This window comes from Tursiops truncatus, chromosome 8, assembly GCF_011762595.2.
Source record: "Tursiops truncatus isolate mTurTru1 chromosome 8, mTurTru1.mat.Y, whole genome shotgun sequence".
In the NCBI taxonomy this organism is placed as follows: Eukaryota; Metazoa; Chordata; class Mammalia; order Artiodactyla; family Delphinidae; genus Tursiops; species Tursiops truncatus.
The window spans coordinates 7665622-7680950 of record NC_047041.1 but is presented as its reverse complement, the minus strand read 5'-3'; the positions used below and the strand labels follow the sequence as shown (position 1 = coordinate 7680950).

General features: G+C 55.3%; 1 protein-coding gene across 1 annotated transcript in view; it reads right to left on the bottom strand.

Annotated features, from left to right (window-relative positions):
• Window positions 1-2748: 2748 nt before the first annotated feature.
• Window positions 2749-15329, bottom strand: part of KIRREL3 (kirre like nephrin family adhesion molecule 3) — a 146666-nt gene continuing 134085 nt past the window's right edge. The window contains exons 13-17 of the mRNA XM_073807948.1: window positions 14229-14264; window positions 10901-11008; window positions 8773-8882; window positions 4981-5067; window positions 2749-4517 (exon numbers count right to left, since the gene is read on the bottom strand). Of these exons, the coding sequence (XP_073664049.1) occupies window positions 4074-4517; window positions 4981-5067; window positions 8773-8882; window positions 10901-11008; window positions 14229-14264 (785 nt within the window). The 3' untranslated portion in view covers window positions 2749-4073. The remainder of the gene's footprint in view (window positions 4518-4980; window positions 5068-8772; window positions 8883-10900; window positions 11009-14228; window positions 14265-15329) is intronic.

Here is a 15329-nt window from a genome sequence, read left to right as displayed (position 1 = left end):
GTGGGCGGTCCTCTCCCTAAAACACAAGTGGATTCATCCAGGAAAACAAATCCTTACTTGTTTTTTCCCAGTTTATGACCTAATTAGGAAGGTGGAAACATAGCGGGTTGGGGAAAAGATGATTACAGCCTTACTGGGTGTAAGAAGTAACTGTCAGAGCAAGGGAATGTTTTATCAGTGACTCTCAGAGATCGCTTGTAGTTTCGATGCTGAAGCTGGCCTGTGGTTACAGCTCCTAAAAACAGCTTCCATAAGAGGCTTCTAAAAGGCTTTTTTAAAGGGAAAGTAAACATCAAGATTTAGTTGAGATGTCATCAGTTTATGTCTAAACATTCATGTTTCTTTAAAGCAGGCACCCCAAGTGGTATTTTAAATAAAAATCTCTATGCAAATTAGGATAGTTTTTATTTAAATATTTATACCTTTATTTTAATCAAGGGTTGATTTTGTAGGGAAACTTACTAGAGAAGAGACTGATCACAGGACTCCCCCTCGTCTTTTTTTTCTGGCGCCATCATAAACAGAGTACAATACCTGGGAAGGGCTGATGGGACTCCTGGAGTGTGTACCTGGCGATTTCAGTTCTGATCCCGTAATAGCAAAGGCCACGGTGCCTCGTGTATGCCGCCCCCATATAGGAAGCGAGAAGCAGAATTCCTGTTGGCTCTTTTCTCCTGTTCTGAGAAATCTCCCAAGGGCTGCTTCACATTTGCTGTTATTTCCCCCTGTTCCTCTCTACTCCGGAAGCTCAAAGGCAGCTTCAAGGCCTATTCCTTTAGAGCACTGTTTCAGTAGTCTCCATCAGAGGTGGATTTGCTGTGGTGCTCTAGTGCTTTGTATGAGACCATTTCCTGTTCCATGAAAGTTGAAGACGTGATGGAAATAACCCTGGCCTTCCCAGACTGATAGTGAGCCTGAGAGTCAGAAACTGGGCCCCCATCCAGTGACTCGGAGCCAGTAACGAATTGTAAAGCTATCAGAAAACTGGATCCTGGCCTTGGGAGGGGTGGGGGTGATTTGATACACAGACGAGCTTTCCCAGGGAGTCGTGGTCTTTCCAGGTCATTTGGGGAGTGGCGGTGGAGGATGCCTGTCCTGTTTTCCTACTGGAGCTGTGGCCTGTCCTTGCTCAGCCTGCCCCCGAGTGGGTCCCAGCTCATGGCCTTCAGCGTCGGCCGTTTTCATCTTATTCTAGGATGAAAGTGGCCTTGGGTTTGCACTGTAGAATGGAAACGTTTCACAGAGGAAATCATATGTTTACATCTCGTGCTGTCACTTGTTAGCTCTGTGACCTTGGGCCGGTCTTCTTTAAGTTCACTCCCTCGTCTGCAAAACGGTAATACTTGGTAGAATTGTGAGAATTAAATGATGACAAACGTGAAGCACTCATTTCAGTTAACTTGAAATCACCTACAGGGAAATTCAGGGCTTCCCACTGCCTTAATTTTTTTTTTTTAACACTTCCCTTTACCAGCTTTCTTGTCCCCTCACTCCTACGTGAGAAGTAAATGGAGTCAGAGGGGTTGAAGAATGCACACTGCTCAGTCCAGCATCCTTCTCAGTGCCTCAACGGTCCAGAGGCCACCAGAGCCTACTGATTTCCCCTGCCTATGTTCATCTCTTTCACCAGGGCCTTACTTGTGATCTCCTACCCTTTCGGCAATTCTTTGCTGTGTTTGTGCCTCGGAGAGAGCTCAGGGAGTGGGCCCCGTGTAGCCGAGTCTTGACTGTGCAGCCCCATCTTCCGTGATGTCCACGTTCCCACCCTGGGAGTGTCTGAGGTTCCCAAGGGAGAAGAGGGTTCTGTTCTCCAGGAGATCAGATTTCTTCCCTGTTCTCCAGGTTATTCTGTGCCATAACCTTGGGTTCCAAGAAAGAATGGGTACCTCCATCCTATTATAAGTGCTGTGTGTGACGGGGGGAGGATGTGGGCAGGGGGTGAGGGGCAAGGTAGGCTGTGGTGAGGCTTAGGAAGGAGATGTCCCGCCCACCTCCAAGGTGGGGAAGGCTAGGAGAAATGAATGGACAGATCCTCTTAGGTCATCCTCTTCCTTATTCTAGCACACCAAGGCATTTTGCATCTGATCTTAGACCCTTACTCCTTGCTGGCAAAGGCAAAACGTGTATGGGAAGGAAGAGAACTTGTCAAGATTAACCTGGAGCCCACAGGCATCTGTGCTGGGCCAGAAATGGTACCAGGAGCAGGATGTGGGGCTGGGATGTACACTTACATTTCTCATCAGTTTCTACTACCTCAGGCTTGGGTGCTGCAAAGGAAGATATCTAAGGAGGTGGAGGGTTTTGAAGCAATAGGAAATATGGTGGAAGCAGAAACATCCTCTGGGTGGAGGCTCTAGGAAGGCTATGTATACCATCTGTGGGTTGGGGCCATCCAAGGCATCAGTGGAGGAAAGAAGCACAGGCTTTTGTGATGAAGGTTCCCATGGTGGGTAAGGACTCCCAGGGAAGGTTGGAGGAGAAGGGTCTAAATCTGGGGAGGAACTTCCAACCTTTGGGACAGTGTGGGTTCTCCGGAGTTCTGTTTGAATCCTACTTGCAGAGGTTGCATCCTAACTTGGCCCTGTTTATCCAGCCCAGCCTGTCCGCCAGCACCACGTCAAGCTTTCCACCCAGACAAAGCCATCCGTAGAACATCATTTGAGTCTCAGAGCGTTGGGCTGCCTGGTGGCACAGGCTCTTTGAAGAGGGCCTCCTCCCCTGAACCCCCAACAGAGGGAGCCACCCTTGCAGAATATTGCTGAGAGAAAGGCCTAGAAGGACCCCTCCAATGTGCAGTCTGACCCCTTTGCCCCTGAGCTGTATTTGGCGTGAGTCAGGTGGTTGGTTTCGTGCGCCCTCTGGGTTGGGCACATCTGCAAGGAGAGGAGTCTGCCCATAGGTCCTATTGTCACCATGACCAGAGCTCTCCACTGTCTGGGAAAACCAAATCAAAGCAGGGCAAGGAACCCTGCGTTCCCAAAGCATCCTCTGAGCTCTTGGGGTCTTGCTGTGACTCTGCAGGAACAAAAGAGTAGAACGCATCTGTTGGAGGAAGGACCCCTCACCTTTATTCTCAGGTGGCAGGCAGGAGTGAGGTGCAGATATGCTTTCTCTCTTGCCCCAGGAGCCTTACTGAGGACAGGACCATGGTTCCTTGTGTGAATCTAGGCTCAGCTGAGAAGGTGAGTCTCATCACCTTAAAGGCCTGCCCCCTAGTCCCCTCAAACCCCACAGATCCTGGGACACAGTCTCTCCAACGGCTGTTTAAAGAACCCTGACCAGAGAGGCTCACACTCCTTATATTGACTCCGAATGTGCAGAGGGGAGGAGGGGAGTACACGAAGCAGGGGCGCGTGGGGAGGCTCTGAGTCGCACAGCCTGGCGAGGGGTCCCCGAGTGTCACGTTCCCCCCTCCTTCCCTCCCCCTCCCTCCCAAACACCAGTCTCTGATTGGGCCAGTCCCACCTCAGAGTTGAGAGGCATCCAGTCCAAGGACAGAACTGTAAGGGTATGGACACAAAACACCGAACAAACTGGGGGTGGGCTCCGGGCCAGTGTGTCAGCCAGGGCCGTTCTGGCTTCTCAGCCTCTGGAGTCTGGACCAGGAGGGGCAGGGGGCGCTGAGGTCTCTGGGGCAGCTCCGTGCCGGCAAGCACTTGACGCCCTGCTCCCCGGGGCTGTACAGGAGCACAGGCACGGTGGGAGTCGGGGGAGGGCTTGCGGGCGGCAAGGGGCAGAGCTCCTCCGAAGCCCGGAGCGTGGACGGCAGTTTCATGAAAGCAGAGTTATAGCTGCCTCTGGAGCCTGTGGGAGGGGCAGGTAGAGGAGGGGCCGCCAGGAAAGGGCCGGGGGCCGAGGGCGGCCAGCACGGAGCACACTGCGCTCAGCGGCATCCTCTGACCACGTCCCCACCTCCACGCCCCGATGCCCGGCAGCTGGGCCCGCATTTGTGCTTGATCGGGGTTGCCAGGAGGGTGGTGGAGGCGGCTGCTTCCGGGGTCCTCTGCAAAGTCTCTGCAGAGCCAGGCCGAGGCCCCGCCCTCCCCGGCCCTCCCGCCCTCGGCCGGGGATCCTCAGACGTGAGTCTGCATCCGCCGCTGCAGGGGCCGGCTGGGGTCGGAGTTCTGGGAAGAGGACTGGGAATGGTGGGAGGAGGAGGCCGAGGCCTTGCTCGCCTTATCGAACTGCACGTAGCCGTCCTGCTTGCCGCTGCTGCTGACGCTGCTGTCACACTGCGTGTCCAGGAAGGAGCTGCTGTCGCTGAGCGAGCCCCGCTGGAACTCCCGCTCACAGAGCTCGATGGATGAGCTGCCCGTGCCCAGCACGAACCTCTGCCCGTAGTCGTAGAGGCGGCCCTGGCCGCTCAGCGTGCTGTAGATGTTGGTGAAGGACATGCCCGTGGGCACTCGCTGCTTGCCCGCGGGGCGCAGGTCCGGCTGGCAGCCGGACAGCGAGATGGCGGGGGTCGAGTGGTGCTCCTTGAAGGTGTTGACGCTGTAGTAGCCATTGGTAGGGTCCTGGGGGGCCGGGGGGAGAGCGGCGTCACAGCACCGGACGGGAGCCAGTCCCACCGTCCATGGGGAGGGCCAGGGACAGACAGGAGGAAGGGGACAGCGGGAGAGGCGTTGGTGGGGGCGGTCGGGAGGGTCAGCCCGGGCAGGATGCTGGCAGGTGTTCAAGTGGGGTCTTGACCGGTACGTTTTGTTATTTCAGGGCAGCTCAAGGCCATGTGAAAGCCAGGCTTTCATTGTTTTTTGTTTTAGTCCGGAACTTGGAAACGGTATTAAAAACGTTATTGGTGAAGAGGTCGTGGGAGGGGAGAACCGTGAGAGCTCAACCTTAACTCTCTCAGCCCCTTGGTGTTGGGGCGAGAGAGCAGGTGGCTTTGTGGGGGACTGTCCCTTCTATCTGTGCCTGGATCTGGGGCCTGGGTCATCAGAGCTGAAGACCAGGCGTGTCGTAACCCAGGGCCCTTCTTACCTTCAGGTTCTGAAACTCCTTCTCCTCTTCTTTGAGCACCTCCAGCTGCTTCAGGACTGAGTCTTGCTGGAATTCACCCCGGTCCATCTACAACCCAGAAATCGCTGCTCAGTGGGTAGGAGGTGGGCTAATCGTCCACTTCCCCCAAGGAAAAGCCGGAGAAATGCACTCAAAAGATGCTTGCCATCTGTGCCTCCCCTCCCCGCCACCTCTCACTGCCTGGCCCCTGGAGGCAGGTGACAAGAGCCTGGAGGAGATTCCAGATCTCACTGTTGTTCTTGGACCCCTAGCCCCACCCCTCCTGAGAGCCGGAGACCCAGAGGTGGGTGGGTGCAGGGCAGGTCTCTAAGACCCACCACCGTCTTCCTTCCCGTGGGCTACGGTTATCTCCTCCAGAGATCTTGCTTTGATTCGGTTCAATTCAGTGAGCCTTTATTGACTTCAGGCCAGGCATTGTGCTCAGGGCCAGGCAAACAGAGGTCAGGAGACATTACAGAACAGCTGTGCTCATCAGGGAGCTGGGCTTGTAGATAAATAACTGCAGAACCTCTGGGCAGGGGTCGGGGCCCCGCAGCTCCTCTGCGGGGCTAGGCTTCATGACGGCCTTGAGAAGGAATCAGTGAATAACCACCTCTGAGGTGCTGGCAACTAGGGCCTCACCTGCCATTCACAGCAAGGACTTAGATTATTCGAAGTTATCTTCCCGAACAGAGGCCAGAGAGCCTGGGGACAAGATCATTTCCTGTTTCTCTTTGGTTCTCCAGCACACCTGGTGCAGCGCCTTACACACTGTGGTCATCGACCAAAATCCTTCCGGAGTGGAATCATATTTAATTGTGTTTTATTCATTCTTTGATTGGCCGGTGCCCGGCGTGGCGCGTGCCATACAGTAGGACTGTCACAATTGTTATGTTTATGTCGGATGAATGAATGAAGCGGCAAGGCGCTAAACTACTGGAAATTAAAAAAATAATTAGACTTAAGGTGAAAAGTAAAGCACGCTTGGCACACAGTGGGGTTATTATGAATGTGAACAGCCACAGTGGTTCTTGTCCTGTGGCACAGAATGTTCTTCCCATGTATCCCTTCTGCACATGACATGATCTGGGCCAGGTTCCCACCCACTCTCAGAACGGGGCTGTGTCTTCTCCCTTGTGACTCACTTTCCTGATCTCTTTTTGGAGCCCCACAGAATCAGCCAGCGTGCTTCCATCCTGTCACTTCCCCACTAATGCTGCTTTTTTCATTTTCCAGTAAGTGCTGTGGCTCTATCTGGATTGAGTTCTTCTCTTCCTCCAGATTCAGCTTCTCAGCCCGCCTCTCCTCAGTGTTGGGGCTGTATCGGTGCCGGGGGTGAAGGGAGTGGCTGGACGAAGGTCTCCCCAAGGGGAGCCCTCAGCGGGTTCTTCTTATCTCCCACTCTTAACTGACGACTGAGTGACCCCCCCCCTTCCCTGAGGGTCTGGACTGGAGAATGGTGTGGAAACGGTCAGAGGCAGTCAGAATATCCCAGTGAGAGGGAATGCAAGGTCCCCAGGGGATGAAGGACAGGCGTGGGTATTTTCACACTAGACTCAATCAATCTCATCAACAGAGACGTCCATTCCTGCCCAGGTCTGGACTGTGGTCCCCTCCCTTGTAAGACTGACCGTTCATCTGTGTCAGACACTATGTTAGGTCTGGGCGAAGTAGACATTTGTCTCTTTGTCTTTGAGGAACGCTGGGATACTTGGGGAGGCTGACGTGTAATTAGAGAAATGCACTATGAAAGAGGAACATGCAGAGTGTTTGGGGAGAGCACCAGGAAGTGCAGAGCTCTGCCAGCCACGGTGGAGCAAGCCTGGAAAATTGTGGAGGAGGTGACACTTGAGCTGACTCTCGAAGGAGAATGTGAAATTCAACAGACAAAATCAACAGGCCGAGGGAACAGCAGTGCAAAGCCTCCGAGGTATAAAAGACTCGAGGGCTGGGAACTGCAAGTTCTCTGGGGTGTTGGAGGGCTGGATGCATTTGGCAGGAAGACGGGGCTGGACAGGTCGGAAGCCGCTTCCTGCTGAAGGGTCTTGATGACCCGCCTGCTGCTGGAATATCAGGTAGGTCTGGAGCCACCGAGGGTCTTTAAGTAGGACGGTAACAGGATCAGATTTGCATCTTAGAAGGACCCTTTGTGGGACTCTGGAGGGTGGAGAGTAAAGTGGTGAAAGATTAGAATGTGGGACCACTTGGGAGGAGGCTGTCATGGATCAGGGGAGCCGTGGTGAGGCCTGCACTTAGGAGTTATAGTGGAGAAGAGGCAGGGGCACAGCTCTGAAAAGATTCTGAAGTGGAATTGTCGGGACCTGAAAATCAACTGGATAGAAGACGAGCAGCAGAGAAAACGTCATTTCAATTCACTAAACGTTGGTGAGCATCTCCCAGGGACCGTGGAAGGCTCTGGGGACACAGGGATGAGTAAGGCAGCTTGCTCACCGTCTAGTGGAGACAGATAAGGAAACAGGTGATTTCACAGCAAAGCAAATAGCGACCGTTCCTTGAGCCCTCACTGTGTTCCACTGGCTCCAGCCTCTTCAGGGGTTCATCCACTGAGCCCTCACCCCGACCCCATGTACCATGACCTTCATCCTATCCTAGAAGAGGAGACTGAAGCACAGAGAGGCCCATGCTCTTGACCGACCTGCTTGCAGCTGCTACTCCAACATATTATAACCGTGACACAGTAGGCACCAGAGTTTTCTAGCAGAGTTTTCCGGGATTTTGTTTGGACAGATGGATGGGTGACGGTCCATCGAGGGGGCTCGGGAGGAGAAGAAATTATGAGTTTAAAGCCATCCAGTCCCCAAAGAGGAACCTATGCTTGTTGCAGACTTCTGGGGAGATGGGGGGAGCAGGGCATGTACTGGATGTTGATAATACCTATGTGTGGGGGATTATATGTTATATCACAACATCTTACGGCAATTATGCACATCTTCTCTCCCTACTGGACAATGGGTCCCTTGAAAGCTGGGACTGCATCTTAGATGCCTTTGAGTCTCCAAGAACCCCAAGCACAATATAGTAGACACACAATAAATCTTTGTTGGCTGAGAATACGAGCACGCTTCGTTTTATTGCGCTTCACAAATATCTCATGTTTTATAAATCCAAGGCTTGTGGCAACCCTGCAGAGGACAAGTCCTTTGGCACCATTTTCCCAAGAGCATCTGCTGCTCACTTTGTGTCTCTGTGTCACATTTTGGTCATTCTTGAGAATTTAAGACTTTGTCATTATTATCATCTTTGTTATGGGGATCTGTGATCAGTGATCTTTTTTTTTTTTTCTTTTTGGCCACGCCTCACGGCACGTGGGATCCCACACCCCCTGCAGTGGAAGCGCGGAGTCTTAACCACTGGACCGTCCCTGTGATCAGTGATCTTTGATGTTACTATTCACTGAAGGCTCAGATGATGGTTACCAGTTTTTAGCAATAACGTATTTTTTAATTAAGATAGGTACCTTTTTAAAGACATAATGCTATTGCACACTTCATAGACTACAGGATATAGGATAAACATAACTTCTGCATGTACTGGAAACCAAAAATTCCACGTGACTAGCTTTACTGCGGTCTGGAACCCAACCCACAGTGTCTCCTAGGTCTGCCTGGAGGTGCCTGGCCTGTTATGGGGGGGAAGCACATCTTGCCTGATGCTTTGCTTGTCAGGAGCATCTAGAGCATCAGGAAGCCTCTGGTTCTGGGAGCTTCAGGGCGCAGAGGTCGGGGTGGGGCGGGGATAAGATGACATTCTCACCATCAGCTGCTTGATGGTGGGCTGTTCCTCAGCCTCCCGGCCAGAGGCAGGCTCCTTGTGGACAATCTCCACCCGGATGTCATTCCTGGCTGACACGACACCTTTGAGATCTGGCCATAAAATAGGAAAGTGTAGACGACAGAATCAGTTGTCATCTCAGGCATTAGGGCCTGAGATGTCAAGCTCTCCCCTCCCCTCCAGCCCCTGAACTCAGCAGTTTCAGGGCCCACCTGGTAACAGAACCTGTCTGGACGTGCCGTGGGCTGTTGGGACCTCAGAGTACTTTCTCTGCTGGCTCCTGGTTGCACGACCCTCAGCCTTTCCCTGCCTCTCCCGTGGCGTGGGTGGTCATCCCCAACCATTCGGCCACCTGGTCATCCTACTAAGTTCTCACCTCCTTCTAGAAGTCTTCCCTGACCTACTCTACCGGGCTCTGATCTCTCTGTTCAGAGAATCACACATCTGTTAGAAAGGACCTTGAGATCCCATGGTCAACCTCCCACCCAAAGCAGAAACGTCCCTGCACTAGTGGTCCAGCTTCCGTAATGGAGAGCTTACGGCTTCTAGAGGAAGAAGCCGATTTATACCTGGAGAGCTCTGTTAGAAAACTCCTGCTGAAATATGCTCCCCCATGATGTCCACTGAGCGGGTGGTGAGGGAGGGCCTGAGACCGCATCACTGGGGGCCCTCAAGAGAGCAAGGCTGCTCAGCTCGGAGGGGAGGACACACGCAACTTTCTTTCAACACGTGAAGGCTGCCAAGCAGAGGAGGGAGCAGGCTTACCCTGATTATTCTTTTTGTGCCTTCCGCTCATAGAATGTCAGAGCCGGGTGGGGCCCCGAAAGTCACATCAGCCGACCCCTTGCTATTACACAGGAGAGAACCGAGGCCTGGAGTGGCTGTGGCTTGCCCAGGGTCACGGGGTGGAAGAGGCGGGGCCACAAGACAGTCTCTATTGTTCCCACCGTCTCCACCATCCCATTTACCCTTCCACGTGTCTGTCTAGCACATGTAACTTCAGAGCTACGCCCAGGACGGAGACTCCAGGCACACACAAGTGAAGAGTGCATCACTGCAGCTCTGTTTACAATAGCCAGGACATGGAAGCAACCGAGGTGTCCATCAACAGATGAATGCATAAAGAGGACGTGGCACATATATACAACGGAATATTACTCAGCCATAAAAAGGAACAAAACTGAGTTATTTATAGTGAGGTGGATGGACCTAGAGACTGTCATACAGAGTGAAGTAAGTCAGAAAGAGAAACAAATACCGTATGCTAACACATATATATGGAATCTAAGAAAAAAAAAAAGGTTATGAAGAACCTAGGGGTAAGACGGGAATAAAGACACAGACCTACTAGAGAATGGACTTGAGGATATGGGGAGGGGGAACGGTAAGCTGTGACAAAGCGAGAGAGAGGCATGGACATATATACACTACCAAACGTAAGGTAGCTAGCTAGTGGGAAGCAGCAGCATGGCACAGGGAGATCAGCTTGGTGCTTTGTGACCGCCTGGAGGGGTGGGATAGGGAGGGTGGGAGGGAGGGAGACGCAAGGGGGAAGAGATATGGGAACACATGTATATGTATAACTGATTCACTTTGTTATAAAGCAGAAACTAACACACCTTTGTAAAGCAATTATACTCCAACAAGATGTTAAAAAAAAAAAAAGCGCAACCCCAGCACTTTATGGCTAACAACTAAAAGACCTTTAGGAGTCCCCCCAAAGCAATTCCCTGAACCCCCTTTTTTTTCCTGTGTGAGTGACCTGCTTTTCTGGTTCGACTAGCAGATCTTGGAGGGCAAAGGTCACCTCCCCCCACCCCCCCACCCCCGGGTTTCAGTACAGTTCCCGATGGGTGGAGAGTGCCGTGTATGTTCAATCTGAGGTGCATGAAGTTCACTTCCGTCCAGCTCAGCAGCAGTGGGGCGCCCGCTCTGTAGCAGATGCCGCAAAGCACCGCATGTGAAAAGATGCGGGAGGCCCGTCCCTGCCCCAGCAGCTCACAGCCCTGGTAGGGCCCTGTTTGCTGTACTCCTGCTGTTACTCCGGGGCAGTCTAAGCTGGCCTCTTTCTCTGCCCCCCTCCCTGAGCTCCCGGGTCTCCCTCCCGTACTTCTCTGGGAGCGGGCACAGCAGAAGGCCACAATGGTTGCCAGAAGGACGAGGAAGGCCACGCCAGCTCCTACGGCCACCCCGATGATGACGGCCATCGGCACAGCCTCTGTGGGAGAGAAGCAAGCAGGCTGATGAGGGAGCTGGGGCAGCCCGTTCTCTCCCCCCAGATCTCACCCAGTTCCTTGGGCACAGCCCCTGCCGAGCTGGGGCCAGACCACGGCGCGTGGGCGCTCCGGGGAAAGGCCACGGGGGCCTGCGCAGGCGCGGGCACAGTCCAACAGGGGTCAGCTCGGGCGGGACACGGTGTGGCGGAGAGGGCGGGCAGACCTGGGAAAGATGGCAGCAGTGGTGGGGGCAGAGAGGCACGCAGACACAGGGAGGGGAGGGGAACGTGGGAGGTGAGAGGCAAGGCTGGTACGCTGAGCTCTCCGAGGTGATACACCAGGAGAGTCGTTAAGTCCTGGCTTTTCTTTGGAAAATGACCAGGGTCACTGCCGCTGTTCGTTCGCTTCGCTTTTTCCTTCTCTTCCCTTTCCCAGGTGCAGAGGGTGGACAATGGACAAGCAGCTTTTAGAGAGTTTTCAGGTCTGAGGCAACTTCCCCTCCAGACCTGGGCATCACAGGTGGTAACAGCCAGGGGCCACGTCGTAGGGGCCGGAGGGCAGGATCACAGCTCCCTCCACCTCTTTCTTTTTTTTTTTTTTTGGTCGCGCTGCATGGCATGCACTTCCCCAACCAGGGATCGAACCTGTGCCCCCTGCAGTGGAAGCGCGGAGTCCTAACCACTGGACCGCCAGGGAAGTCCTTCCCCCCACCTCTTTAAGGAGAGATGCCCAGTCCTGCCCCCTCCTCTCCTGGGCCAGTCCTCTGGGCAGGAATCCCGGCACCCCACCCCGCCAGAGAGGCACCTGGAACTCCAGCTAGGCAAAGCTTCCCTCCCTGCTGAGTTCCTGTACTCTGTCTCCTGCCCTAGCCAAGTAGAGATGGGGGTGGGGAGGGTGATGTTAGGCTGGTGTGGGCGCTCTTCCAGACAGTCCTGACCCTTCTGTGTCTGCAGAGGGGGCCTGAGCATATGACGTGGGGCCCTGAGTAGTCCATGGCGGGTTAGAACTAGAGAATGCAGGGGCAGGAGAGCTTAGGGCTCAGAGAGTCCAAGCCTCCCATTTATAGATGGAAACCTTGAGGTCCAGGGATGTCAAGTGACTTGGTTAAGGACACACAGCTACAGTAGAGCCAGTGCAAATCCACGTCTCCTCTTATCCACCCCCCTCATCCTGCCCAGCTCCGCACACTGCGTCCCATGGCATCCTACAAATCTCACGTCCTCTGTACAGCCCAGAGCATCGTACTTTACCCTCTCTTTTCTTTACCTGTAAAATAGGATAATTACAGTGCCTGCCTCAGGGGCGGGTCTGGGGTTTAGATGGGTGAATGCAGGCAGGTAAAGGCTGGCACAGAGCCTGGCACCCAAACCGATCCCAGCCTTTGCCCTCGTGTCTGTGTGGGAAGGAGGACCGCAGCAGATACAAGGATAGGAAAGCCCCTTTTTGAGACTCAGCTGCTGCCCCTACCCCACGCTCTCAGTGTGGATGACTGGGGACTCCAGGTATCTGTCCTGAGCTGGAGGTTGGCCTCTCGCCTCTCGCTGTCGTTTTCTTTAAAGAGCAAAAGAAAGGAAGAACCCCGCAGACCCTGGCCCCTGGAGACGCTGCTGGGAGGGGGTGTGGTCCCTCTCACGGAAGGAGCGCGTGTCCAACGGTTGGCAGTGTTGGCCGTCAGGCTGGGGCTCTCCTTCCAGCCCAGGATTGGCACACTGGTGCATTCATCACCTGCCTACTGGAGCCCTGTAGGGAGCGCAGGGGAGGCGACGGGGAGGAGGTGGGTGCGACAAACACCAAACACTCGGGGACTGAAAATGGGAGGCGTTTGGGCTGGTCTCAACAGTCAGGGGTGAGACAATGGACCTGACCTCGCCAGCCCTGCGAGCTTGCTCTGACAGTGAGACGGCCCTGTCTCTAGGTTTGAATTCCTCTAGGAAAGGAAAGCCGCGTTGGAAGTTCGTTGCTTCCATGCTTTTGAATTTTATTGATTTGAGTTGAATTCAGTTTCTCCGAGATTCCTAGGGCATTTCCTTGGAAAACTCGGGTCTTGTCTCAGCTGAGCTCAGAGCCAAAGGATGACGGTGGAAGGGTCCTTAACCTCTCTGGGCCTCAAGGTCTGTGAAACCAGAGAACCAGGGAAGCGGTATTTAAGGCAGCTGTGCCTCTGGCGTCCACATTTCCTTAAGTTGTTAACAGCTGGGGGGTCGTGGTGGTAGCCATCTTATCTGGAGGACTGTCCTGAGTGGGTGGGCGGGGGCAGAGGGAGAGGGTCCTGGGCGGGGGACCCAGGGTGCAGGCACAGAAGAGATGGAGACAGAGGGTGACACCAGCTCAGCACGAGGAGTGGCCCTGAGGGGCGTCAGGGAGAACACAGCAGGAGTTGATATTGTGTGCCCACCTTGTGCTGGCCTGTGCCCGGCCTGTTGCTCTTTAAGGGGCCGTCCGCCCAGAGGGGAGGGGCTGAGCGGGACCCACCAGGGACTTGCTGAAGCGCCTCCTGGGCCGGTGTGGCGGGAGAACTAGGGCAGGGGACCCCTCATCTTCGTCATGGCCTTTGCCGACCCTGTAGGGTCTGGCTTGCCATGTCCTGATTCTCTTTTCTGGGTTTCTCCCTGGAGGGTGGGGGGCAGTTGTCTCCTGTGGGGTCCCAAGAGAGAGCAACTCAACCCAGGGAGCCTGGTGACCCCTTTTGCTGCTGAGTCCCCGGGTAGAGAGGCACTGCCCAGCGGCCTCAGCCCGGTGGTGAGATGACAGCTCCACGGGGAATGCAGGAGTGCGGGAAGGAGGCAGCCAGCAGAAAGCACGGGGTCAGCATGGATTACGCAGGCCACAGCCGGGCTGGGCGGCCCAGGTGTTCTTGGAAGCGATGGCCAAGCTGGTGGTGATGGTGAGAAGCGGAGTCAGGTGGGGGGGAGCTGACCCCAGGGGGAGGAGTCAGGGCTTCAGAAGAGGAGGGGTGGGAGGAAAGACGGGGGAGGAGCAAGTGCCCTGGGCTGCCAGGAGCCTGCGGGGGGCAGCAACAGTGGAGACAGGTCTCGGGGTCTCTAGACCCGTGCTGCCTGGAGGCTCTCTCCCTGCTGCTCTGACTGCACTAAAGTCTCAAGATGGGGGAGGGCAGAGAAGTTAGCGGCTGCCCTGGCCTCCCGACCCACACTTTGGGCTCCCTCCCCCTCTAGCCCAGCAGCCCCTTCCCCCATCCCGGGGAGTCTCATGTCTCCTTCGTACCTGCTTCCAGCCCGGCTCCCGACTTCATTTCCGAACCTGTTTGGAAATAAAGCAAGAGTCCACAGCCAGGGCCTGGCTGGCCAGGGTGGGGTGGGATTGGGGGCGGGGGCGGCCCTCTGGAGGCTCTGGAGTGGTTGGGGGCTCCCTCCTGCATCACATCTCCAGGATGCCCCACAGATCTGGGCTGGCCGAACTGAACCCGGAGTTCGTTCAGACTGACTTAGGGACTCCAGACGGGTGGGACCAGAGAGAGAGGTCAAGGCTGGGGTGGGAGTTGGCTCTGAGGAGCGGGGGTGAGAACACTAAGGGGCGGGTAGAGGGGTGGGGCACTGAGGGGAAGACATGGAGGGGAGGCAACAGTGGACCGGGAGGGTTGGGATGACGTGTGGATGATATTATGCAAATTATGTGCAAAGCATTAGCAAAGCAGCACTTATTAGGGAAGAGGCGTTGGGAGCAATGCGCGGTCCACAGGGCAGCACTGCAGCCCCAGGGGCCCAGCTGAGACCACCTGCTTGGCCCAGAATCTCTTCCAAGGCCTGACAGCCTGTGGGTGGGCCTTAAGCTTGGAGGGGTCGGAGACTGCCAGGGCCGAGGCCCCCTGGACCGTTCCTGTCTTGGACGAACCCCCGCTGGCCAAGGGGCTAGATCCGCAGCCCATCTCAGGACCTGGTGTGCCACTGGCTGGCTGCCTCACTTCTCTGGAACCCCCTCCATGCCCCTCTGAGGCTCCCCGCCCTCCGAGCCTGAGTCCTTCCGAGCTCTGAGCCCTTCTGCCCGGCGCTGCCCTGCTGGCTGGGGTCTCCTTCAGAGCACAGCGCTCCAAGTGTCTCCTGTGTCCCCATGGGGAGCTGCAGGCAGCCTGAGGCCAGTCCCCTGCACACCAGGGATTGGACAGCTCAAGTGCCACTCCTTAGCTTAGCACGGGCACCCTCAGGTTTGGGGCAACTGGACTGGCTTGTTGGCTTAACGGGCTGGGCCAGGTTCCCCAATACGCCCATCCTGGTGCATCCCCGTGGGGACACGGCTCAGCGATCACGCCCCCAGAGGGCCCCAGGGAACCGCTGAGAGCGGGGCAGCCAGGGCCTTTGGCAACGCGGC